The following is a 27,961-nucleotide window of genomic DNA, read 5'->3' as shown; positions in this document are numbered from 1 at the left end:
TTAATTTTTTTTTCAAATGTTCTTATGTTCTCTAAGATTTCCCTGAATGTTTCCTTTTCACTCTTATGTTATTTGAGCAGGAGGGAAAGGAGCAAGTGATTCTTTGACCTCTAAACAGAAATGACCTTATGTTTTAGTGACTATACTGATCTTTTCCTATGCTTATATAACCATCATTCTGTCTTTGCATCTAATAATGTCATGTTGTTTAACAACTGTACTTTTAAATTTAATACATTTTAATATTTGATAAAAGAAACATCACCTTTACTCTTCTTTTTAAAAATGTTGCCTAGTACCATTCATTTATCTTTCCATATGAATTTTAGAATCATTCTGTAAAGTTCTCAAAATGTAACAGTCAACAAATTATGTGGATAACCATTTGGAAAAAAACAAATATAGATTCCTATCAAATTCCTTATACCAAAATAATTTTCAGATCAAATATATTAAGAAGAAATTATAAAGCATTAGAAGAAATCTTGGCTTAGTAAGGATTTATAGTATGACAACAAAGATAAAAACCTTAAAGAAAAAACTAATAGAATTAAGCCATTCTAAACAATTGTTTATAAAACAATTGTATTTCCATAAAAATTACTAAGCAGAATTAAGGTAAACTGGGAAAACACACACAAGTGCAATGAAACCGCAAAGAGTTAATATATTTAATGTAGGAAGAGCTCTTTCAAAATAGTAAAATATAAATATACTTAAAAAAATGAGCAAAGAATTTAAATGAAGTTGTGGCCACCTCTGTTGGAGGACAGGGCTCTAAGTTGATTGTGTAATAGATAATGCACTTTCTCAATGGCTCTCTGGTCACTATTAACACGTCTTCCCTCCTCCCCACAAAGACATAAGGTCATTTCTGTCCTTCAAATTTGAACAGCTAATAAATCAGAGAATCCAAGGGGTATGTTCTATTTCCCAGGAATGACTGACACTTTGGTGCTGGGGTTTTATGGGGGGAGGGGGTAGTTTTTGTTTAGCTTGTGTGGGATTGTGTGTGAGGGGAAGTTTTGATTGTTTTTTTTTTCTTTTCCTTTGTGAGCTGTTGACGACTGAAGTAGAACAAGTATGCCTTTGGGTAAAGAGAGGGATTTCTCAACCCACTTTCTGTGATGTCAGACTATTGGAGAAACCCTTTCAGCTGCTTTCCAGATGTACCTAAATTCAGTCAGATATTTTGAATTAAGAAACCTGAGGTCCTGACAGATCATATACTCCAAGGAAATACATCAGGGACAGATAATTGGCTGAAAACACTGACGCTTCAACGTGACACATTTTTATAGAACATTTCTACCAGGGGGTACTGACTTGATTTCACCTACAAGGACCACACTGCCTTTGTGTTTAATGTAATGCAATCGGTGTACCTTCTAATCATGTATCTGCAAAAGTTTCTCATTTTTATAAAAAATCATGCCAGTAAGCTAGATGTTGAATGTATGTAAGCAGCATTTGGTAACTGTGCTAAGAGGCTACAAAAGTGCATTATTGGTTTAAAAAATTTTTTTTTTTAGTTCTGATTTGGTTGGATAAGGTTTCATTATGACCTCTTCTGGGTCTCAGGCTCTAATGCTTGATTGAAATAGAAGAAAATATACTGGTTTTTGAAAATCAGTGTATTGTGACTTGAACTGCTCTACATTCTTCCACACAATATGTCAGAGTGATTAGTGCTTTGTACATTTAGACATTTTTATTTTATTGTTGTGAAAGAAAAAATATGCTGAATTTATAGAAAGCAAGTATTCTCCTAATTAACAAAGTTTAAAATATTATCTCTACTGATTAAAATTACAACAGATTTTGATAAATAAAATAACCAGAAAAAAAAAGAGCAAAGAAAAGAACACAAATAATTTACAAAAGAATGGAAATAGCCATAAGTAGATGAAAAAAATGCTCAATCTCGTTCATAATTAAAGAAATACAAATTAAAACAAATAATCAGATACCATTTTTTCCACCTATCAGATTGACAAAGACAAGACTAAAAGTAGGAGAAATTTTTAAAAATAATAAAATAAATAATAGTGCCCAATACTGAGAGTGGCAGGAAATGGACAATATTGAGAAAGTGTGAGGAAATGGACATTCCGAAACACTGTTGGTGAAAGTGTGTATCAATGCACCTTTGAAGAGTACTTTGACAATATATATTAAAATCTTTAAGAATGTACGACTACTCTGATACAGCAATCTCACTTCTAGGGTCATTTCCTAAGAAAATAAATAGACATATACTCCTAAATATTTAAATAAGGATGTTCACCCATGCACTACTTATAAGAGTGAAAAAGTAAAAAAACTAAATGTTCCACAACAAAAGACTGGTTATACAAATTAAGACATTTAATGGTAGACTGAACTTCTATACAATCATTATGACTCACATTTGTTGACATGTCGTATTTAAAAAGGAAAATTTTTAACTTGTGAAAATTAAATAAAATATTGCATTATAAAGTGCTTAGCATACTGCTTGTCACATTGTAAGCATATAATTTACATTTTCACATTATGTTTTACGGAAAATTTCAAACGTATACAATATGGAAAGAGTAAGATGGTGAACCCCTATACATCACCTAACTTCAACAATTATCAACATTTTGCCATTCTTAGTAATTTTTTAAGTTTGCAACTATTCCTCTCTTCCCATACACACACATACAGTGTTTTTCCTACCAAATGTACATGAATGCAATGTACACGGCATACAAACACAGAAAAAGTCAGAAGAAATTTACACGCAAATGTTAACCATGGTAAATCTCTAAAGGATAGAATTATGAGTGATTTTATTTAATTCTCATTTCATCTACATTTTCTCATTTTTCTAAAATGAACATGTATTATGTCATTTTAATAGCTGACTAAAAGAAAAAAATCAAGCAAATATATGACTCAAAGAGTGAGAAGTTATTCTGAACTCCACTTTTTTTTTTTGGTCACGTGGCTTGAGGGATCTTAGTTCCCCGACCAGGGACTGAACTGCCCACAGAAGTGAAAGCGCTGAGTCCTAACCACTGGACCACCAGGGAATTCCCTGAACTCCACTTTTAGATGATAAAAAATACAGAAGAAAAAACTTTACATCAAAAATTTTTTTCAAACTGGGGGGAAGTGTGGATGTTGATATCCATTTATCCAATCTGCAAGATTTTCTACCTTTATTGTTCAATGGTGATTCACATATCAACAAAATGCAATGTTTCAACCTTAACTGGAGTACAAGACATTATTTCACACAACTCAGGAAATCTGAACAGACTAGATATTAAATTATTTAAGAAGTTATTTAGTCTGTTAATGTGACTCTGGTATGTTTATTTTTTTTAAGTCCTATCTGTTGGGAAATAAGACAATGTCTGTGATTTGCTCTGTAATATTCCAGCCAAAAGTAAAAAGTAGGGAAGGATGAAACAAATTAGACAAAATGAGTTGTTGCTCAAAGAGTCTTAGTCTTGCAAGCTGAAAAAGTTCTAGAGATTTGTTACACAACAAGGGGCATATAGTTAACACTACTGTACTCTTTAAAATGGTTAAGATGGTAAGTTTTAATGCTTTTTACCACAATTTTTTAAAAGACTGGCAAAATGATAACTATTATTGCTGAGTAATGAGTATACAGAAATTTATTTTAAAAAATTTTTTTAAATGAGGACCAAAAGGGAAAAAGAAATATAAGTAACATTTTTTACTTAATCAGAGCAGTTTTAGTTTAAAGAAAACTATCAGAAGAATAATTCTAATACCTTTAAGTAGGGAAAACAAACATTGGCTTTTTAAAGGCATCTTACTCTAGCCCCAGCTAAATTATAGTAAATAAAAATCTCATTTTTACTAACAATGAAGCTTTAATTATGCTGAGTAATCACAATAGTAATTTGAAAAAAGGATCTACAATCAACAATAAGCATACTACATAGATGAATAATTGAGAACTTAAAAACTAGGACTCAATTTTCTATTTTGCCAATCTGAAGTCTACAATATCTTATAGCTATTTATGTTTATACAGTGCTTTAGCATTCAGGCCAAAACATGCTGGTCTAGACATCCAGGATTTTGCTGGCCCACTCTGGCTGCATAGCTTGCTGCAGCCTAGTAAGTAATTTTGTTCCTTGAGATTGCTGTGGGCCCCTCTTGCCATTCTGAGTAGACTCACTAACAGCAGAGCCATTTGTGGTAGCTTACTAGCCTGCTGATATTTCAGGGGGGATGATTAAAAGCCAATATATTACTGAGACTTAGAGCAGCAAATAATACAGATTGTTTCTTAAAAAAAATTTTTTTTAGAGCTTCTCTCTAGCTCTCTTAACTTCTCCAGTAATTCTCTCTTCTGTAAAACTGAGATAACTACCAACCTTGACAAATTATCATGGTATTAAACAGATAACATATAACTATATATTCTAGATAACTACTTTTAGAAGAAGCATTGAGACAGTGTCTAGCACACAGAAGATGGTCACAAATATTCATTACCCTCTACTTTCATTTCCCTTTTGTTCTTGGTTTTTAATTGAAAAAGCAAACAAACTGAATATGTTCTAAGAAGAAAGTTCCTAAATTAGGTAGCTAATTTTTTGTTTTGTTTAAGCCATTACTTTTTCATTAAAAAACAGTTTCTAGTAGTGTTCTAAGAAGTGTTTCTGTTGCCACAAAGATACTGCTTTTAGCTAGCGTGAATCTTTCAATATTTGTGTCCAAACAGGTGGACTGGCCGAAGCTCCCTGGCTGAGGGACCTCAGCCAAGGCACCCCGAACTATCAGAGATGGAACAAGACACAGACAGAAGTGGAACCAAGGCAAGAGCCAGAAGCAGCCAGAATAAGTAAGCCAGAGCCAGAAAGAAATGGAAAAGGAGACAGAGAGAGCAGAGGTAGAAAGAGAAAAGGAGAGAGGGAGAGACCAAGATTAGGAGAGTGAAACAAATGTGAGTGTTGAGTGAGCGTGAGAATGCAAGACAGCGACAGAGTGAGAGAGCAAGAAAGAGCACTAGTGAGGAGTTAGGAACCGCTGAGGAAAGCAGCAAGCAAGGGAGCAAGAGGGCGTGGGGACATGGGTGGACATGGTGAGCACATGCGCACTGCATTAAGCTAGCTCAAATTTAATCAAAACCTCTCTGCCTCTCATTATCCCAAAATGTCTTAAACTTACCTGAATTATCTCCGATTGTTCAGCCAGAGCCTTCCTTTGTGCCTCCAGAGAAGATACCTGTTGCTGATAAATCAAGCGCTGCTTCTCCCAGTCCAGTGATTTCTGACGAAATTCCTGAAGAGGCAATTAAGGTACTTAACTTCTAAGTGCTTCCCCTTGCTGTCACTACTTTCCAGATTCACTTTTACTTTAATTTTTCCCCAGGTCCCTGGGTACACATGCACCTTTCTCCACAGCAGGAGCCCCATTACTCACTTAGCTGATAGAACTATAGAGTAATACTAAATTCCTTACATACTGTGCCTCTGGAGATCTGTCTTTCTAAATTTAACACCCTAATGGTGAAGAGTATGAAACACAGATGCTAAATACTGGATTCATGATTTTCAAAGATCTGCTGCCACCTAAGGGTTGCTAATAATTTTTTTAGTGATTTTTCAGAAAACTGATGCTAAGATAATGAAAATTTCAAAATATGATTACAGATATCCCTCACTGCCCAAATTCTTGACATCCAAACCCAGGAACTGAACAGATTCAACTAAATTTTCAGGTAAATCCCTGGGCAGCCCAATTCTTATCAGTGTCTAAAACTCAGGAACCAAATAGATTCAGTTAACACAGTATCCTTTGATATCCAAATTTTTATTATCTCAACAGAACTGCAAAGACATGAATAACAAGAAATATCTGTATTAAATTTTAACAGATATCTGTAACCCAAAGCCAAACAGTTCAAAATTAATGATGGATCAATAGTAACTTCAAGTTGCATGATCAAAAAAATGAGCCCAGTATTTATGAAAATGAGGCAAACCAAAGGGAAAGGAAACTCAGTCTTTCCATCACTGTCCTCCAGGAGCCTCAACTCCAGAAGTCTCATGCTAGCTTAGGGTAATTACTGCTCACCAGCTGATACTCACTTATTCATTATTTCTACCATGTACATGCCAGGTATTGTTCTAGGTGCTGGGGATACACTATTTAACAAAACAAAAATTCTAGCCCCACTCAGTTGGAGGGAGATAGGCAACACATTCATTGTACAGTACATTAGATAGTAATACAGTCACCCCTCAGTTATCTGTGGGGAACTAGTTCCAGGCCTCTGCAGATTCTAAAATCCACAGATGCTCACGTCCCTTATATAAAATAGTGTATTATTCACATATAACCAATGCGCGTCCTCCCATATACTTGAAATCATTTCTAGATTACTTATAATACCTAATACAATGTAAATGCTATGTAAATAGTTGTAAATGCAATGTAAATGCTGTGTAAATAGTTGCTTGCGCATGACAGATTCAAGGTTTGCTTTTTGGAACTTTCTGGAATTTTTTTTCCCCAGAATATTTTAGATCCATGGTTGGTTGAATCCATGGATGCGGAACCCACAGATACAGAAGGCCAACTGTACCTGTTTTGGGGAAAATACAGCATGAAGTGCTCAGAGTTGGGGGCTGCAATTTTAAAAAGGAGTGGCCACACTGAGTAACATTTAAGTAAACACCAAGGGAGACAGGGATGAAGTTATACTATTCTGGGAAGAGGGAACAGCAAGTGCAAGGCCTTGAAGTGGAAGCATCCTGGTATGTTCAAGGATGAGCAAGGAGGTTGGTGTGGCTGGAATAAGTGAGTAAAAGGAAAAAAAGGAAGGGAAAGGTCAGAGTTAACAGGCGGTGAGACTACGTAGGTCATTATGATAACTTTGTCTTTTGAGAGAAGCTACTGGAAGGCTTATGTACAGGAGAGGACATGATTTGACTTACATTACAACAGAATCATTCTGGCTATTGTACTGGGAAAAGAGAAATCAAGGGTGACTCCAAGGTTTTTAGGCTTGAGCAATCTGAGGAATGGAGTTGCCATTAACTGAAACAAATGGTGCTGGAAGATGGGAGAGAAAAAAATCAGGACCTTTATTTTGGACATGTCAAGTTTGAGACAGCTTTAGACATTGGAGATGTGAAACAGGAGGTTGCAAATTATTCTGTAGCAAAAAGGAGAGGTCAGGACTAGATATACAAACGTGGGAATTATCAACATATACACAATGCTTAAAACTATGAGACTGAATGATATCACCAAGGGAGTGGGCCTAGACAGAAAAAAGAAGAGTACAATGACACAACCGTAAGGTGTTCCAATGCTAAAAGGTTGGGGAACAAAAGAGACTGAGAAAGAGTGGCAAGCAAGGTGGGAGAAAACCCAGGAAAGTGCAGTCGTTCTCCAAGCCAAACCCAGAAAGAGTTGTAAGGAGGACGGAGACCAGCTGGGTCCAATGTTGCAGACAGGATGGGGAACATGAGGGCTGGCCACAGGCTTGAGTAATGGGGAAGTCACTGGTGACCTCCATGCAAATAGCTTCTGCAGAGAGAGGGGGCAAAAGCCTTACTGAGTGGGTGTAAGAAAAATGAAAGGAAAGGAACTGGAGACAAGTATAGGTACTTAAAGTAGTTTACTTATAAAATGAAGGAGAAAAACGGGGCAGTATCCAGAGGATGAAGAGAGAGGTCAAGAAAGGATATTTAAGAGGCGGGAAGTTTGCATGTTGGTGGAAAATATCCAGGAGGGAGGAAAAACCTGAAGATGCAGAAGAGAGGAGCATTTCTAGAATGATGTTGTGGGTAGGGAATAGGGAGAGCATGGACAGTCCCTCCAGCAGGAAGGCAGAGTATGTGGGTGCAGTTGCAAATAGGCAGGTAGACACAAGGTTGGAAGTTTGTGAAAATTATCTTCTATTTTCTCAATGAAATAGAAAGAAAGATCATCCCCAAAAGTGAGGATGTGGGGCAAAGTGTTGAAAATTCAAGAAAAGAGAAAGTATGAAACAGTCATTATGGAAAGTAGGAGAGTGAGGGGAAATATAATATGATTCTGGGCAGCATGAGAACCCATTTGAGGTGAGTGACCATGAATTTAAAATGAGGCCAGTCAGCACGATTGTATTTTTCTCCAGCCATGGTCTGCCACACACGACAGGTAGAAAGTGGGGAGAAAGCTGGATTTAACGAGAGTTACAGTTTTGCCAAGCAAAGGCGATGAAGTAAGAGAGAGCACAGAATTGAAGGGGACTATAAGGAGTGTAACCATGGGATGGAAGCTGGGTAAGGACTGGTAACTGAGGACACAAGGTAGAGACAGAGCGGTGACAAGTGGCAGGATCCAAGCACTTTAAGGGATGGGGGTCAGGTGAGTATCGAGCATCAGGAGCCAGAGGGAGAGAGCTGAAAAGACAGGGATGGTAGTTGGACAATGTGATGCTTAAAAATGTGATTCTAGGAGGGTTGCAAGTATTGGTAATGATAACACCTAAGAAATGGCAATGGGAAAAGGGAGAAGAGACAGATAGGAGATCAAAATATCTGTGGAGAAAAGAACACCAAGGAACTCAAAGACCACAGTATTATAAGCATCATCCCTGTGGATACTGAAATCCTCAAGAATTACGATAAGAGCAAGGTTGGAGAGAATGACAGTGAACTGGGAGCTGAAGTCTTTGAACAGGGGAGTAACCAGGGATCAGAAGATGACTAACTTTGGCTGTATGTACACTGGTTGGTGGTATATGCTGATGACATGAAAATCAAAGATGGAGTTTCTTGTTGGTGGGAATGTAAATTGATACAGCCACTATGGAGAACAGTACGGAGGTTCCTTAAAAAGCTAAAAATAGAACTACCATATGACCCAGCAATCCCATTACTGGGCATATACCCTGAGAAAACCATAATCCAAAAAGAGTCATGTACCAAAATGTTCATTGCCAGCACTATTTACAACAGCCAGGACATGGAAGCAACCTAAGTGTCCATCGACAGGTGAATGGATAAAGAAGATGTGGCACATATATACAAGGGAATATTACTCAGCCATAAAAAGGAACGAAACTGAGTTATTTGTAGTGAGCTGGATGGACCTAGAGACTGTCACACAGAGTGAAGTAAGTCAGAAAGAGAAAAACAAATACTGTATGCTAACACATATATATGGAATCTAAAAAAAGAAAAAAAAAATGGTCAGAAGAACCTAGGGGCAAGACAGGAATAAAGATGCAGACCTACTAGAGAATGAACCTGAGGACACGGGGAGGGGGAAGGGTAAGCTGGGACAAAGTGAGAGAGTGGCATGGACATATATACACTACCAAACGTAAAATAGATAGCTAGTGGGAAGCAGCCGCATAGTACAAGGAGATCAGCTTGGTGCTTTGTGACCACCTAGAGGGGTGGGATAGGGAGGGTGGGAGGGAAGGAGATGCAAGAAGGAAGAGATATGGGGACATATGTATAACTGATTCACTTTGTTATAAAGCAAATTGAGAGAGTGGCAATACACCATTGTAAAGCAATTATACTCTAAAGAAGATGTTAAAAAAAAAAAAAGATGGAGTTTCTGAGGTACAAAGAAAAGACAATGGTCAGGAAGTGGTAATGGGGAACAAGAACATGAAGGGTTTTTCAAAACAACCCCAGATTTCACTGAAGAGGGCTGGAGGGAAAGCAGTATCTGATTCTAAGCTCTTCAAATGTATAAAAATATTGAGATGTAAAAAAATATTAAATGCAGAAATTAAAATTCTAAGTAGTAATAACATACTGGCATTTGTGGGTGACAGGTCACTGAGTAGAAAAATTGTAAGTAATCGCACAAAGATGTTGAACAATGTTTCTCAAATTAGCATTGGCTAGGGAAGCTAGATAAAATGCAGAGTCCTAGCTCGCATGCCATACAACTGGATCAAAATCTCTGAGAGCCTAAAGAGGGCCCTGGGTGACTCTTAGGTACACCTGAGAACCAAGAGCATAGACAGAGGAGGGGATCTAAGGGGAAAAAAGTGACAGCCTCGTGCTGCTCTTTCATCTACTCTTGGTGGTGTTAACCCACCGCTCCCTTAACTCCTCTAGGGAATGAATATATACAATAATCATGGAGTTATCAGTTTTAATAAAAACAAAGTCAGCAAAGGCGGAGGTAAGTTACTTACCATATCTAAATGGGAACTGACGATAAACAATCTGATATGCAGAGTACTCTGTACAAAAAAGCTTCAACACTTAGTACCTTCAACACTTACAAAGCCCCTACGCTGTTAGGTGATAAATAAGACAAGGACACTGCCCATGGAGGACAGCTAGTAACTGGTAGTCAATGTTCCTCAATATTGGCATTTTGGGTTCAATACTCCTTCCTGTGTGGAAAAGTCCCAACCATGTTTAGTGTCCCTGGTCCCTGTGCCCTACACACCAGTTTCACTCCCAGTCATTCTGACAACCAAAACAATGTCTCCATACATTTCCAATGCCCTCAAAGGATGGTACTGCCCTGTTGAGAGCTACTGATAGCTAGTAACCATCCTGGTGACAGGATGCACAGCGGATCACCCTTCCACCTTTGAAATAGCTCAGTAGTAGTCCTAGAGATGAGAGAAAATTGGTTTCAGGAAATAGCACTATTAGAAACAGCATTTTCCTACATGAAGGTTGACAATCACTATGAGCAAATCTGTACTATGAACATACCTCTATTTTTCCAGTTAACCTCTCAATTTCAGACCGATCTTCCCTGTGATTTTTGGCATTTCCTCTGAAGTCTCTTACATGTTTTCTCTGTAGCTTTTCATAGCTTCTCTTCAGTCTGCCTAACTGTAGACACAGTTATTTCTAGACTTAAAATTTAAGAATGTGTAAATAGTGCTGATACAACAAATTGGCATTATGAAAGCATGCATAGAGCTCACTAGTACCCCTGAAAATAGACAGCATGTCAGATAAAATAACTCAAAACTACATATAAAAAATAAACACCAGAAAAGAAATATATTGAGTCAAAGAAAAAAATAAAGGGAAAATATTTTATAAACAGAAGTTTAATTTTTCTTACAATGTACAATCGCCTTACACTTAGGGGCCCCCAAACCTGCCCCCACAATAAAAGCAGCAAATAAAAACCCTCTCTTCTCTAGGCCTGTGGTTCTTGAACCATTCTCCTGCGGAACACTGAGTAAGTAAGCAAGAGAGGAGTACTGTGGAATTAAATGAAAATAAAGGCAGTTTTTTCCCAATCTGAAGAATAAAACTGAGTTAACTGATAGAATTTTCTTACTTTTCTTATCTATCCCAAAATGCTTCTGAAACCTTTGGATCCTCCATTATTTAAAATCTAGTAACTGATTCAACTTAAAAATTAAAACATTTAATATAAGCTTTTGGTATCAGTATTTCATGGTATTATACAAAAATAGCTCTATTTCTTTTAGGTACTCAACCAACAAACACATTTTAGAATCGCTGTTGTAGGTAGTATCAAACATATAAATAGGCAAGATTCTTTACCTGGGTTTAAGAACAGAGAAATAGATTTCCACCCCTGCACCTCCCTTGGTATATATACATCCACTCTATGAAGTAGAAACTGGCTCATTAACAAAATTCTCATGGGTTGAAGAGACAGAATTATACAACACATAACAGAATTAAAATCTTACTTCTTCATGTAGTTTCTTTAACTCCAGCTTATACTCCATGGCCATCTCTTGCTTGACTTTTTCATGTTCTTCAACCTGCTGACGCAACATTCCAACCTAAAAGCAGAGAGGTGGTAGCATTTTTCACTATTAGCATTGAAACAATAACCCTGAAACACAAAAATAGAAAATAACCTTTGTACTTATCTGTGAATACACGTTCTCAACTGTACAATTTCTCAGGAAGTCAAATATCTAATTATTTAATAATCCATAACAATGCCAAAAAGTGGAAAACAAGCAACTGTTCTAGAATTTCTAAGTTTACAGGGAAACTTCCTCTGTCTCATTTATTCTCCCCAACGCTTTTTATCAAAAAAAAAACCTCACATAAAATTAAGAGACATAAAGTTACAAGAACCTTGGAATCTACAAATATGGAACAAAAATCTATAAGACTTCAAGAATAAATTCTATAAATCAAAGTACAGAATAGTAACATCAGACAGAAAGACAGCAGGCGACTTGTACCTGCTTTACCATTTACCCCACTTCAAAGAAAACCAGTTTCACCAGCCAGAGTGAGCATGTTATCCTAACCCAGTTTTCAGTGGTTTGATGCCAGCCACAGCCTAGCTCATGCCCAGCCCTCACTTCCATCAATATCCATCAGCATTTCTCTACATCTTTCAATAACCAGTTAGCATTTCATCTACTAATAGCTAGAAGGGAAAGGAAGAACTTGGAATAGTAAGTAGTAATCTCAATCACAATACAGAATGGTAATTTAAAAATAAAAAAACTGTAGATCTTAAAAGTTCTCATCACAAGAAAAAAAAAATTTGTGACTATGTATGGTGACAGATGTTACTAGACTTACTGTGTGATCATTTCACAATATATACAAATATCGAATCATTACATTGTATAACTAAACTAATATAATGTTATATCTCAATTATACCTGAATAAAAAAAATACAGAAATAAAATTCTTGTAAGAACAAGGAGTTAGACGTGCTCTCACTCCCTCTTGCGAGAGCACCAGAATCACAACTGGCTACTGGACAATCATCGACAGGAAGACACTGGACTTCACCAAGGAGGATACCCCACATCCAAGGACAGAGGAGAAGCCACAGTGAGACGATAGGAGGGGCGCAATCAGAGTAAAATCAAATCCCATAACTGCTGGGTGGGTGACTCACAGACTGGCGAGCACTTATACCACAGAAGTCCACCCACTGGAGTGAACGTTCTGAGCCCCACATCAGGCTTCCCAACCTGGGGGTCCGGCAACGGGAGGAGGAATTCATAGAGAATCAGACTCTGAAGCCTAGTGGGAATTGATTGCAGGACTTCGACAGGACTGGGGGAAACAGAGACCCCACTCTTGGAGGGCGCACACAAAATAGTGTGTGCATCGGGACCCAGGGGAAGGAGCAGTGACCCTGGGGGAGACTGAACCAGACCTACCTGCTGGTGTCGGGGGGTCTCCTGCAGAGGCGGGGGCTGGCTCTGTTTCACCATGGGGACAAGGACACTGGCAGCGGAGGTTCTGGGAAGTACTCCTTGGCGTGAGCCCTCCCAGAGTCTGCCATTAGCCCCACCAAAGAGCCCGGGTAGGCTCCAGTGTTGGGTTGCCTCAGGCAAAACAACCAACAGGGAGGGAACCCAGGCCCACCCATCAACAGTCAAGTGGATTAAACTTTTATGGAGCTCTGACCCCCACAGCAACAGTCAGCTCTACCCACCTCCAGAGCCTCCCATCAAGCCTCTTAGATAGCCTCAACCACCAGAGGGCAGACAGCAGAAGCAAGAAAAACTACAGTCCTGCAGCCTGTGGAACAGAAACCACATTTACAGAAAGATAGACAAGATGAAAAGGCAGAGGGCTATATACCAGATGAAGGAACAAGAAAAAAACCCAGAAAAACAACTACATGAAGTGGAGATAGGCAACCTTCCAGAAAAAGAATTCAGAATAATGATAGTGAAGATGATCCAGACCTCGGAATAAGAATGGAGGCAAAGATTGAGAAGATGCAAGAAATGATTAACAAAGACCTAGAAGAATTAAAGAACAAACAAACAGAGATGACCAATACAATAACTGAAATGAAAACTACACTAGAAGGAATCAATAGCAGAATAACTGAGGCAGAAGAACGGATAAGTGACCTGGAAGACAGAATGGTGGAATTCACTGCTGCGGAACAGACTAAAGAAAAAAGAATGAAAAGGAATGAAGACAGCCTAAGAGACTTCTGGGACAACATTAAACGCAACAACATTCGCATTATAGGGGTCCCAGAAGGAGAAGAGAGAGAGAAAGGACCCGAGAAAATATTTGAAGAGATTATAGTCGAAAACTTCCCTAACATGGGAAAGGAAATAGCCACCCAAGTCCAGGAAGCGCAGAGAGTCCCATACAGGATAAACCGAAGGAGAAACACGCCGAGACACATAGTAATCAAAGTGGCAAAAACTAAAGACAAAGAAAAATTATTGAAAGCAGCAAGGGAAAAACGACAAATAACATACAAGGGAACTCCCATAAGGTTAACAGCTGATTTCTCAGCAGAAACTCTAAAAGCCAGAAGGGAGTGCCATGATATACTTAAAGTGATGAAAGGGAAGAACCTACAACCAAGATTACTCTACTGGGCAAGGATCTCATTTAGATTTGATGGAGAAATCAAAAGCTTTACAGACAAGCAAAAGCTAAGAGAATTCAGCACCACCAAACCAGCTCTACAACAAATGTTAAAGGAACTTCTCTAAGTGGGAAACACAAGAGAAGAAAAGGACCTACAAAAACAAACCCAAAACAATTAAGAAAATGGTCATAGGAACATACATATCGATAATTACCTTAAACGTGAATGGATTAAATGCTCCAGCCAAAAGACACAGGCTTGCTGAATGGATACAAAAACAAGACCCATATATATGCTGTCTACAAGAGACCCACTTCAGACCTAGGGACACATACAGACTGAAAGTGAGGGGATGGAAAAAGATATTCCATGCAAATGGAAATCAAAAGAAAGCTGGAATAGCAATACTCATATCAGATAAAATAGACTTTAAAATAAAGAATGTTACAAGAGACAAGGAAGGACACTACATAATGATCAAGGGATCAATCCAAGAAGAAGATATAACAATTATAAATATATATGCACCCAACATAGGAGCACCTCAATACATAAGGCAACTGCTAACAGCTATAAAAGAGGAAATTGACAGTAACACAATAATAGTGGGGGACTTTAACACCTCACTTACACCAATGGACAGATCATCCAAAATGAAAATAAATAAGGAAACAGAAGCTTTAAATGACACAATAGACCAGATAGATTTAATTGATATTTATAGGACATTCCATCCAAAAACAGCAGATTACACTTTCTTCTCAAGTGCGCACGGAACATTCTCCAGGATAGATCACATCTTGGGTCACAAATCAAGCCTCAGTAAATTTAAGAAAATTGAAATCATATCAAGCATCTTTTCTGACCACAACGCGATGAGATTAGAAATGAATTACAGGGAAAAAAAACGTAAAAAACACAAACACATGGAGGCTAAACAATACGTTACTAAATAACCAAGAGATCACTGAAGAAATCAAAGAGGAAATCAAAAAATACCTAGAGACAAATGACAATGAAAACACGACGACCCAAAACCTATGGGATGCAGCAAAAGCAGTTCTAAGAGGGAAGTTTATAGCTATACAAGCCTACCTCAAGAAACAAGAAAAATCTCAAGTAAACAATCTAACCTTACACCTAAAGAAACTAGAGAAAGAAGAACAAACAAAACCCAAAGTTAGCAGAAGGAAAGAAATCATAAAGATTAGAGTGGAAATAAATGAAATAGAAACAAAGAAAACAATAGCAAAGATCAATAAAACTAAAAGCTGGTTCTTTGAGAAGATAAACAAAATTCATAAGCCATTAGCCAGACTCATCAAGAAAAAGAGGGAGAGGACTCAAATCAATAAAATCAGAAATGAAAAAGAAGTTACAACAGACACCGCAGAAATACAAAGCATCCTAAGAGACTACTACAAGCAACTTTATGCCAATAAAATGGACAACCTGGAAGAAATGGACAAATTCTTAGAAAGGTATAACCTTCCAAGACTGAACCAGGAAGAAGCAGAAAATATGAACAGACCAATCACAAGGAATGAAATTGAAACTGTGATTAAAAATCTTCCAACAAACAAAAGTCCAGGACCAGATGGCTTCACAGGTGAATTCTATCAAACATTTAGAGAAGAGCTAACACCTATCCTTCTCAAACTCTTCCAAAAAATTGCAGAGGAAGGAACACTCCCAAACTCATTCTATGAGGCCACCATCACCCTGATACCAAAACCAGACAAAGACACTACAAAAAAAGAAAATTACAGACCAATATCACTGATGAATATAGATGCAAAAATCCTCAACAAAATACTAGCAAACAGAATCCAACACATTAAAAGGATCATACACCACGATCAAGTGGGATTTATCCCAGGGATGCAAGGATTCTTCAATATACGCAAATCAATCAATGTGATACACCATATTAACAAATCGAAGAATAAAAACCATATGATCATCTCAATAGATGCAGAAAAAGCTTTTGACAAAATTCAACACCCATTTATGATAAAAACTCTCCAGAAAGTGGGCATAGAGGGAACCTACCTCAACATAATAAAGGCCATATATGACAAACCCACAGCAAACATCATTCTCAACGGTGAAAAACTGAAAGCATTTCCTCTAAGATCAGGAACGAGACAAGGATGTCCACTCTCACCACTATTATTCAACATAGTTCTGGAAGTCCTAGCCACGGCAATCCGAGAAGAAAAAGAAATAAAAGGAATACAAATTGGAAAAGAAGAAGTAAAACTGTCACTGTTTGCAGATGACATGATACTATACATAGAGAATCCTAAAAATGCCACCAGAAAACTACTAGAGCTAATCAATGAATTTGGTAAAGCTGCAGGATACAAAATTAATGCACAGAAATCTCTTGCATTCCTATACACCAATGATGAAAACTCTGAAAGAGAAATTATGGAAACACTCCCATTTACCATTGCAACAAAAAGAATAAAATACCTAGGAATAAACCTACCTAGGGAGACAAAAGACCTGTATGCAGAAAACTATAAGACACTGATGAAAGAAATTAAAGATGATACCAACAGATGGAGAGATATACCATGTTCTTGGATTGGAAGAATCAACATTGTGAAAATGACTATACTACCCAAAGTCATCTACAGGTTCAATGCAATCCCTATCAAATTACCAATGGCATTTTTTACGGAGCTAGAATAAATCATCTTAAAATTTGTATGGAGACACAAAAGACCCCGAATAGCCAAAGCAGTCTTGAGGGAAAAAAACGGAGCTGGAGGAATCAGACTCACTGACTTCAGACTATACTACAAAGCTACAGTAATCAAGACAATATGGTACTGGCACAAAAACAGAAACATAGATCAATGGAACAAGATAGAAAGCCCAGAGATAAACCCACGCACCTATGGTCAACTCATCTATGACAAAGGAGGCAAAGATATACAATGGAGAAAAGACAGTCTCTTCAATAAGTGGTGCTGGGAAAACTGGACAGCTACATGTAAAAGAATGAAATTAGAACACTCCCTAACACCATACACAAAAATAAACCCAAAATGGATTCGAGACCTAAATGTAAGACTGGACACTATAAAACTCTTAGAGGAAAACATAGGAAGAACACTCTTCGACATAAATCACAGCAAGATCTTTTTTGATCCACCTCCTGGAGTAATGGAAATAAAAACAAAAATAAACAAATGGGACCTAATGAAACTTCAAAGCTTTTGCACAGCAAAGGAAACCATAAACAAGATGAAAAGACAACCCTCAGAATGGGAGAAAATATTTGCAAACGAATCAACGGACAAAGGATTAATCTCCAAAATATATAAACAGCTCATTCAGCTCAATATTAAAGAAACAAACACCCCAATCCAAAAATGGGCAGAAGACCTAAATAGAGATTTCTCCAAAGAAGACATACAGACGGCCACGAAGCACATGAAAAGATGCTCAACATCACTAATTATTAGAGAAATGCAAATCAAAACTACAATGAGGTATCACCTCACACCAGTTAGAATGGGCATCATCAGAAAATCTACAAACAACAAATGCTGGAGAGGGTGTGGAGAAAAGGGAACCCTCCTGCGCTGTTGGTGGGAATGTAAATTGATACAGCCACTATGGAGAGCAATATGGAGGTTCCTTAAAAAACTAAAAATAGAATTACCATATGACCCAGCAATCCCACTACTGGGCATATACCCAGAGCAAACCGTAATTCAAAAAGACACATGCACCCGAATGTTCATTGCAGCACTATTTACAATAGCCAGGTCATGGAAGCAACCTAAATGCCCATCAACAGACGAATGGCTAAAGAAGATGTGGTACATATATACAATGGAATATTACTCAGCCATAAAAAGGAACGAAATTGAGTCATTTGTTGAGACGTGGATGGATCTAGAGACTGTCATACAGAGTAAAGTAAGTCAGAAAGAGAAAAACAAATATCGTATATTAACGCATGTATGTGGAACCTAGAAAAATGGTACAGAAGAACCGGGTTGCAGGGCAGAAGTTGAGACACAGATGTAGAGAACAAACGTATGGACACCAAGGGGGGAAAACTGCGGTGGGGTGGGGATGGTGGTGTGCTGAATTGGACGATTGGGATTGACATGTATACACTGATGTGTATAAAATTGATGCCTAATAAGAACCTGCAGTATAAACAAACAAACAAACAAAACAACTAATACTAAACTTTCATTGGGTTATTTGTATGGAAATACGTTAATATAAATGTTTCAGACATTACATGAAATTTCTAAAAATCTTATATGCTCTGGTATAATGTTATGTCATAATCCTAGTTATTACTTTAAAATGTATATCTCAGAAATAACTAATTTTGTTGTCAACTGCATTATTATGAACTTTCATCAAATCTTTAACCGTGGTCATTTTTAAGTCTTTTGTCATTTACAGACAGTTCTGGGTGTACTCTGATGCTTTTGTAAATATGTTCCTATAAAAGGGTTTCATCTTCAGGGAATTCATGGAAAAGACTCTGACAAGTACAGGTTTCTGGTAACTGACTGTACTGCTGAACTGAATGAATAAGCATTTTCAGAACTCTAATGAAAAACTGATGAACTCATAAAAGTGCTAACAAAAGATCAAGATGAAAACAAAATTAATTACATGGGACTGAGTGAACTGATGAGGATGAGTATAATTTTTGTGACTTTCTGTTTGAATTTAAAAAAAGAAAAAATCCCACAAGGACTCAGAGGCAAAGAATATACAAATCAATTTTCACTGCAAAGTAAAGGAGCTGTTACAGTGGAGGATTACTGGACTGAATGTCAACATTATGACATAGTATGAGTGTGTTTCATGTTTGGTAATGGCAATCATTGTTGCTTTTGTTGTGGTCATCCATGTACAATGCTTGGTGTCAGTCTATTTATCTCTTGTAAAAATAAAAAAAATCAAAAAAAAAAAAAGAAGTTGAAAATATAGCATATCATCAGTTAACAAATAAAAATCAGCATTAAATGTATTAGACTAGATTCTATATGAATTATTTTAGTTAGAAAATTAAACCAATGAAAATAAAAAAAGAAAAGAACAAGGAGTTAATGCAATTCCAATTAAAAATTCTAGTAGAATTCTTTTTTGGAACGAGAAAGTGATTCTGAAGTTCAAACCAGAGGAATGATTAAATATAGCCATTAAAATAGAAAAAACTACTTAAAATTTTTTTTTTGATTTAAATGAGTATTTACTGAATTCCTGGACAGGGAGAAACTGAGCTTAAAGCTAATGAAAGAGTCATTTGAGAATGACAGATTTGACTCTGCAAAATGTGAAACTTCTTTATTTGAAAAAATCCCATTAAAATTAAAACCAAATAAACTGAGAAAACCTTTTACAAAAGTACGTCAAAGGGTTTTTAGTATTTAGGTATCTTTTTGTGACTTGTTTCCACTATGTTCAAAGAACATACTCCAGTATTTCAAGACTCTGAATTGTGTCAAGATTTATCATATGGTCAGTTTTGGAAAGAGTTGCTTGTGCTAGAAAAAAACGTACACCACAGTTCTCTCGTGCAATGTTCTGTATATATAAATTAGGTCAAGTTTGTTGATCATGGTGCTCAAATCTACATCCTTACTGATATCTGTCTCTTGTTCCATCAGTTACTAAGAAAATTGGGTTAAAATCCCCAACTACAATTGTGGCTTCATCTATTCCTCCCTGTAGTTCTGCCCCTCTTTGCATACAGATAAGAGAGAGAGAGAGAAATTTAAAATTAATTAGATACTTACAAATTCAGATTTTTTTTTGTCTTAGTTTGAGTTCTCCCAAAAGTGTAGATTTTAGGGCAGGTAGGTAATTGGACGTGATCCCAGGAAACACAGTAAGGAAATGAAGAGAGAGATCCAGAGAAGGAAAGAAAGCCAATAAAGTGTGTTACTGAGCTGATTTCTGCAGTAAGCACTGGAGCCACTCCCACAGGGAACTCACCAAGGAACCAAACAGAATGTGTTTCAGAATTGTCCCTCTAAGGGATGGGAAGTTGGAGAGTTTATCCACCGATTCCAGTCCCTCCACTGCTTGAGGCTTGCCCCAGGAGTGTTAACTGCCCCCACAATCCCAGGTTTCACCTGAGCAGCTTTTAAGTTTCCAGAAAGAGAAGCACAGTGTAGTGAGATGCTGGCAGTACACAGAGAGCTGTATGTAATATCCAGGTGAAATGCGGGGGCAAGGAGGATGTGATACAGGCCAATAAGAATATCTGCTACAGTTACATATCCTGAGATTTCATATTTTATCATTATGAACTGTTTCTCTTCACCTTTGGTAATGTTCACTGCTTCTGCTTCAAGTATAGTTTAGCTACACCATCCCTCTATTCAAAGTGTTTGTATGGTATATATTTTAATTTTACATTTTACTTTCAACTTTGCTGTATCTTTATAAACATCAAATAATTGAGTTCAATTATCTTTACCCAGTTGGACAATTTTTATCTTTTAATTAAGCCATTTAGTACATTTACATTTACCGGACCTCTTGGGATTTATATCTATTGTCTTACTAAGTGCTATTTGTACTTAATAAGCTCTACGTTCCTATGTTTCTTTTTCTCTCCTTTCTTGCCTTCTTTGGGGCTGATAACTTCTTACTTCATTTTTCTCCTTCTGTTAGCTTAGAAGACATATACTCTATTAACATATTACTATATACTTTTAATGGTTCTCTCAAGATTAAAACTTAACTAATTAATATTAGACTTAACTAATGTTAATTAGATTAACATTAGCTAACATTAACATTAGTTTTACCAATTCCCAGGCAACCCAAGGACTATAGAAATACTTTAATTCCATTTACCCCCCACCAACTTGACTGAAATGCCATCATAATTCCACATATATGTTCAACTGAAGGCTCTTGTTGCTATATACAGTAAATATTCGTTTAGATTTACCCACATATTTACTGTCATCTTTCGTTTCTTCCTTTATCCCTTGAGCTTCCATCTGGGGTCACTTTCCTTCTGCCTGAAGGACATTCTTTTAGTATTTCCTTGGTGCAGGTCTCCTAGTGACAAATTCTCTCAATCTTTGTTGATCTGAAAATGTCTTGATTTCACCTTTATTCTGGGTATAGAATTTATTTCTGGTTTGGCAGGGAAAAAAAGTCATTTCTTTGTGGACATCATTCTATTGTTTTCTGGCTTTCACTGTTTTAGCTGACAAGTCAGCTGTTAGAAGCTGTTCGTAGATCACCTTTTCTTCTTGGTAAACATCTGGTTTTATTTTGTTTTCTTTGATAACTTTTCAGATGTCCTCTTTGTCTTTAGTTGTCAACCTAGGTAACTATTTCTTTTTGTTTATCTTGCTTGAGGTTTTTGGATTTCTTAAGTACATGGCCTTCCTCACTTTTGGCAAAATCTCAGTCAGTTTATCTTCAAATATTGCTTTAGCCCATTCTCACTTTGTTTTCTCCTTCAGGGATTCCCAAAACACTCATATTTGACCTTCCCATTGTATCCTCCTTTCTCTTATCCTCTCTCTTCTATATTTTCTATCATTCTGTCTGTGCTTTATTCCAAACATTTTCTTCTGTCATATCTTCCAGTTCACCAATTATCTCAATCTTTAAGGCCTTAATTTCGTTTATTCTATTTTTCAACATTATGATTTCCACTCATCTTTTAATAGTTTCCAATTCTTTCCTGAAATGCTCAATCTTATCTTTTATCTCCTTGAACACAGTAAACATAGCTATTGTAATTTCCTTTCCTTTTCTTTCTTTTACTTTCTTTCTTCCTGTGAAAACATCCTTCCTGGAGCTTGCCATTCTCAAATATTGGTAAGTTACTCTAGGCTACCTGTATAGCTGTCATCTTGGGAACTCCCTTCACCATTATTCTGGAGGCTTTCTGTGCTTTTCTGCTTTTTGCTTTTTAAAAAAATTCTCTGTCATCTTCTTCAAAAGTTTACTTCTCATTTTGGTAGAACATTCTTTTGAGATTTTATATGTCTGAAAATACCTTTATTCTCTTTTCACATCTGGTTGAAAGTTTGATTGGCTGTAGAATTTAGTAGTAAATTTCACTCAGGATGTTTTTAGTTAATTGTGAATCTTTCAGACTTTAACATTTGGTAATGGCAGACTAGGTATTCTGGGCCAGTCCATACACTGAGGACAACTATATAAGTAAGATTTCTTAAAAAATGTGCCTGAAGTCAAGTGCTAACATGATAGGGAAGAATTACCAGGTCAGCATCTGGGCTAGGCTAGAGGTGGAGGGAGGTGAGCCCAGAGTTTGGGGCAAGTATTAATTGAAACTAGAGAAGGCAGCTGAAAGGATAAGAGGCCAAATGGGGGTTTTGATAACTTCGAGGGGCTATGAGAATAAAAGATTTGGTGCCCAAGACAGCTCTGAACCCCTCCTTGCTTTGAGTTGGGACCCTGAAAGGCTGTACCCTAGGAGTAAGAATGCGCCAGATGTAGAAAAGGCCTTCTTGAAATTGCCAATCAACTGCAGACATCTGAATCTCTAAACTCAGTTTAAGATGATCTTAAGAGAGTGCTAATGTCTGTCCCCAGGCATCTCCAAAGTGCTAGGGACTCCAGAAACTTGGAAAAAGCAACCTAAACTTTCTCCAAAGGAAAAAAAACACTATTCTGTGTCTTAAACTATTTCTTCAAATAATTTTACAAATACAGTGCTTGATAACCCACTCAGAAAGTAACCCCACACACACAAGGAGATAAGACAACAAAAGTGAAAAAAAGCAGAAGCAATAAAAGATAGAAAGAGATCCATGGCAAATCTAGATATTGGCATTATCAATTCTTCCTATCATTGAGAAGGTACTTTTTAAAAAAGCAAATAAAAATGAGACAGTTACTAATTCCCCAGAAAACAAAAACATTGTACAAGAAATAAGTTTGATTATTATTATGCTATCTGACTCAGTTGTAAATAATAATTACCATCTTAATGATATAAACACTAAACACTGACCTAACCAAAAATTAAGATATACAATTCTGGCAGGGTGAGGGGATGGAAAATGTATATGAGAGCAAAGCCCTTATTTTTTATAGCAGCAAGTTAATAGATAAATAGTTAAAACTGAAAATTAAGAATATTGCCATAAAATGTTATATAGAAATATGAAGAGAATAACAACAACAAAAAAAAGAGTTAAAGACACTGAAATGACTGCCTCAGAGAAGCAAGAATCCTAGGTTCAGAGGAGTAGGGCAGATGATCACTGTTTTTTCTTACGAGCTTTGTAGAACCATTTTTCTTTTCATTTACTATGTGAGGCAAGCATAAATATAAAATGTGAAGAAAAGATTGTTTAATTTCATTTATTTACCAGAGTCTGGTTCATAATGGGCACGCAACAATATCTAAATTTCTTAAAGAAAAAGAGGAGGAAAAAAGAGGTTAATTGCTGAGAGCAAGAGATAGCATTAGAGAAATGGAAGCGAAGGTTTGAAAATTGTCAGTATGGATGATATCGTTTTAACTACAATTTAGAGTTTTCAAAGTGGTTTCTTAAACAGTAACTCAATCTTCACAACAACACGGGAACATAGGGATTATATCCTAATTTTACACATGATGAAATGGGCTCAGAGAGGTTAAATTATTTGGCCAAGGCCATTCAGCTGAGAAAAGGCACAGCCAGGACTCCAAATTCCTTACTTGTTTCATTAGTTCTACCTGCTCTGTAGGGCATTAGAAGGTAACAGCAGCAGAAATGTCCATTAAAACCGATCGAATCCCAACAATGTAATCAGAAAACAGATCATTCACTTATGAAATGAGTTGTTTATACTAGTACTCCAAGTATGATCTGCAGATGGGCTGGAGCTGGTCACAACAGCAATCCAGGGTGAGATAAGAACCTTGAAGCAGAATGTAAATCAACTATGTTACAAAACACACTGTGTAGTGCAACTGACAGTTTTATACAGCAAAACTTTCTGTGAAGTGAAGGATGCAATGTACTACTTTACATTCTGGTGCAAGCCTTTTATCTCACCATGTACCTGTCATTTCAGTAGCACTGGTTTATACCATAGGACTGACTGCTTCTAGGCCTGAAACTTTCAAACAAATAAAACTGACAAAAACTTAAAGCTCTATATTCTAGTTCTTCTATCATGTGCTATTCAAAGTAGATTATAAACATGTTATTACCAGTAACAGTGAAATTACAATTTCACAGACAAACTCTATGGAACAGATTCCTATAATTAGTATTTGGTAAAAACACTTTACCTCTAGAAACTTAATCAACTTCCAGCAACCCAATCAATGAAGCCGCAAATCATTGACAGCTACATTTCTAAACATCTTTTATGTCCCCAGGCCAAACCTGTAATCTTCAAATCTTTACCAAGGAACCTATCTACTCAATCTCTTTAATTCCTCTTTAAGGTATTAAGTACAGGCATACTTCAGAGATACTGCAGGTTCCTTCCAGATCACAATAAGGCAAATACTGTGATAAAATGAGTCACATGAATTTTTTCGGTTTTGCAGTGCATATAAATGTTATGTTTACACTGTACTGTAGTCAACTAAGTGTGCAAGAGTATTATGTCTAAAAAACAATGTATATATCTTAATTTAAAAACACTTTATTGATGAAAAAAAATGCTAACCATCATCAGAGCCTTCAGTGAGTCATAATCTTTATGTTGGTAGAGGATTTGAAATATTGCAAGGATCACCAAAATGTGACACAGAGACATGAAGTGAGCAAATGCTGTTAGAAAAAAGGTGCCAGCAGACTTGTTCAACACAAGGTTGCCACAAACCTTCAATTTGTAAAAAAATACAGTATCGGCAAAGCATTATAGAGTGAAGCGCAACAAAACGAGTAGTTTTATTACTGCCTGTAGTGCAGTAATGCCCTTGACATCAAAACTAAGCTGCAGGAATAAGTTTCAACAGCCTGGGCATGAATATTCTCATGATCACACACACAGGAATTTCCTTAATGGGTTTCTAACAAAGTTAAACAACTTAGATATCCACATATATAGTTGACGGTTGAACAGCATGGGTTTGAACTGTACAGGTCCACTTATACATGGATTTTTTTCGATAAATATGTACTACTGTACTACACCACCCAAAGTTGGTTGAATCTGCGGATTCAGAACTGCAGACACAAGGGCCAACTGTAAAGTTATATGTAGATTTTCAACTGCATCGGGGATCAGTGCCCCAACCCACAGGTCGTTCAAGCGTCAACTGTATAGTGTTTTTTAACTAGGAAAGCACTATCACCTTAACTTTCTAAACAGAACTACTTTTGTTTGGCCCCAGGAGCAATAAAGAAGTAGTAACTAAAGTAACTTACCAAGGAGCACTGACCCTACCTAAATTACAATTTTTAAAAAATCAAATATGATTATCATTCCATGCACTTTTTTACCTACCTTCTATATCTTTTCATGAGGTCTAATTTTATTTTTTTAAATTTTTTAAAATTTATTTATTTATTTTTGGCTGCATTGGGTCTTCACTGCTGCACACCGGCTTTCGCTAGTTGCGGCAAGCGGGGGCTAATCTTCGTGTGGTGCACAGGCTTCTCATTGTGGTGGCTTCTCTTGTTGCAGAGCATGGGCTCTAGGCACACAGGCTTCAGTAGTTGGGGCATTCGGGCTCAGCAGTTGTGGCTCGCAGGTTTAGTTGTTCCGTGGCATGTGGGATCTTCCCGGCCGAGGGCTCAAACCCACGTCCCCTGCATTGGCAGGCATATTCTTAACCACTGCACCACCAGGGAAGTCCCATGAGGTGTAATTTTAAAATACATTCTCAAAAGTCTACCCAAACTTTAAAATAAATTCCAGTTTAGCAAGTGGCATTCTCAGAACACTGAATCTAACACGGCCAATGTTACTATGTACGGTGGACCCCTGAACAACATGGTTGAACTACATGAGTCCACTTATATACGGATTTTTTTTTTCAATAAATACTACAGTACTACATGAATTCATGAACGTGGAATCTCAGATAAGGAGGATTGACTGTAAAGTTATATGTGGATTTCCAAGTGCATTGGGGTCGATGCCCCCAACCCCCACATTGTTCAAGGGTCAACTGTACTGCTTTGACCCAAAGTGCACATGGCCAACTGAGAGATTCTCCTGACAAGGAAAGAAACACTTTATGAAGCCTAACTCTTTCCTTGTGACATGAAACATTTCTAAAATATTCTTGATAAGTGAGTATCATCAACAGAATCTACCATTCACAGAAACACCCCTGAAGAAGCTGAATGACAGCACTAATGAGTGGTGATCCTACTGGTAGGAAAGCCCATCTAAGTGGGGCTTGGGACCAGTGTTTCCCTACAACTCTTCCAATCCTTCTGAGATCAACATTGATGCCAGAAATTGAGGGGCAATTCTTGCACTTATATATGCTTTCTGCTTCCCTTCCAATATTCAATGTTCTTTTCACTGTACCAGCTAAATTAAGAGAAATCAATTAGCAAATGTTATTAAACTTTTCCCCCAAATCACCAATAACATTGGGTGATGAGATTGCAAATAATATTTATTTTCTTTTCTTTCTTTTTCCCTAATTGTCAACAAGTGCAAATATAAATTTTTTAAGAAGAGTTTTCTGAATTTTATTGTAAACCTAACCAAAAGAAGCCAATTATTGAATTTGGGGCTTAACTTTTTACACTAGTCATACAATGAGGCCAAAAACAACATTCGCTAAACTCGGTGATTATTAACATAGGCATGTAATAGAATGAAGGTTTTTTACAAAAATCATGTGACACCCTTTACATTTTCTTAAAGAAGTTATTGTATGTATTCCATGTGACCAAGGTAACATGATCCTTGAAATAAATATTACTATTCTTATGCATTTTCACCAATGAATTCTTCTGAAAGAAACCATCAGAATTTGACACACAAATGCTTTCTTTGCATTATGAAAAAGACAGTATCACCAGTTCAAGATGGCAATGTAGGAAGATCCTGAACTCACCTCCTCCGACAGACTCACTGGATCTACAGCTAAATATGGAACAATTTCTTCTTGAAAAAAGAACCTAAAGCCTAGCTGAGTGACAACCACACATTGGGTAAAAGAGAAGAAAACCATACAAAAGCCTGTAGGGGAGATGGGGACACATTCTCAACATAAACCTCACCCCTGGTATAGCAACCAACAACCAGAAGAGAACTCAAAACTTCCTGAGGAGCAAAGGGTTCAAACCCCACATTGGGCACCCCAGCTTTTAAGACATGCATTTGAGAGATAAGCCCCCAAAACATCTAATTTTTGAAAACCAATGGGTCTTGTGTCCCAAGACCCACAAAATGATAGTGATGAAACACCTCTTAGAGGGCTCATGTGCTTAGACTCACCCACCCCAGAGTCCAGCTCAGAGGCAGCCAATCATGCTTAGACTTAAAGTGAATAATGCTCACCTGCTTATATTAAAACCTCCATCAGAGGGGCAGGCGTCTAGTTCAACACACACATCTAGGACCCTGCTGGAACACTCCGGGAACAAAGACTGGCAGGCACTACCTTTGCTGTGCTCCAGAGCACCAGTATCTCTCAGAAGGGAGCTTTTACACACATCAGGTGTCCTGACTTTTACAGCTGCTACCCA

At 37.1% G+C, this 27,961-nt stretch overlaps 1 protein-coding gene across 11 annotated transcripts in view; it reads right to left on the bottom strand.

The window, feature by feature from the left end:
* Window positions 1-27,961, bottom strand: part of CEP63 (centrosomal protein 63) — an 81,596-nt gene that overhangs the window by 37,628 nt on the left and 16,007 nt on the right. For all 11 annotated transcript variants that reach the window (XM_068545948.1, XM_068545952.1, XM_068545947.1 and 8 more), the window contains 3 exons: window positions 11,672-11,767; window positions 10,707-10,829; window positions 5,182-5,295 (listed from right to left, as the gene is read on the bottom strand). In XM_068545948.1, coding sequence (XP_068402049.1) covers window positions 5,182-5,295; window positions 10,707-10,829; window positions 11,672-11,767 — 333 coding nt within the window. The remainder of the gene's footprint in view (window positions 1-5,181; window positions 5,296-10,706; window positions 10,830-11,671; window positions 11,768-27,961) is intronic.

The sequence above is a fragment of the Eschrichtius robustus genome, chromosome 6, assembly GCF_028021215.1.
Source record: "Eschrichtius robustus isolate mEscRob2 chromosome 6, mEscRob2.pri, whole genome shotgun sequence".
NCBI classification, from domain to species: Eukaryota; Metazoa; Chordata; class Mammalia; order Artiodactyla; family Eschrichtiidae; genus Eschrichtius; species Eschrichtius robustus.
The sequence above is the reverse complement of the archived record's forward strand: the minus strand, read 5'-3'. Positions and strand labels throughout refer to the sequence as shown.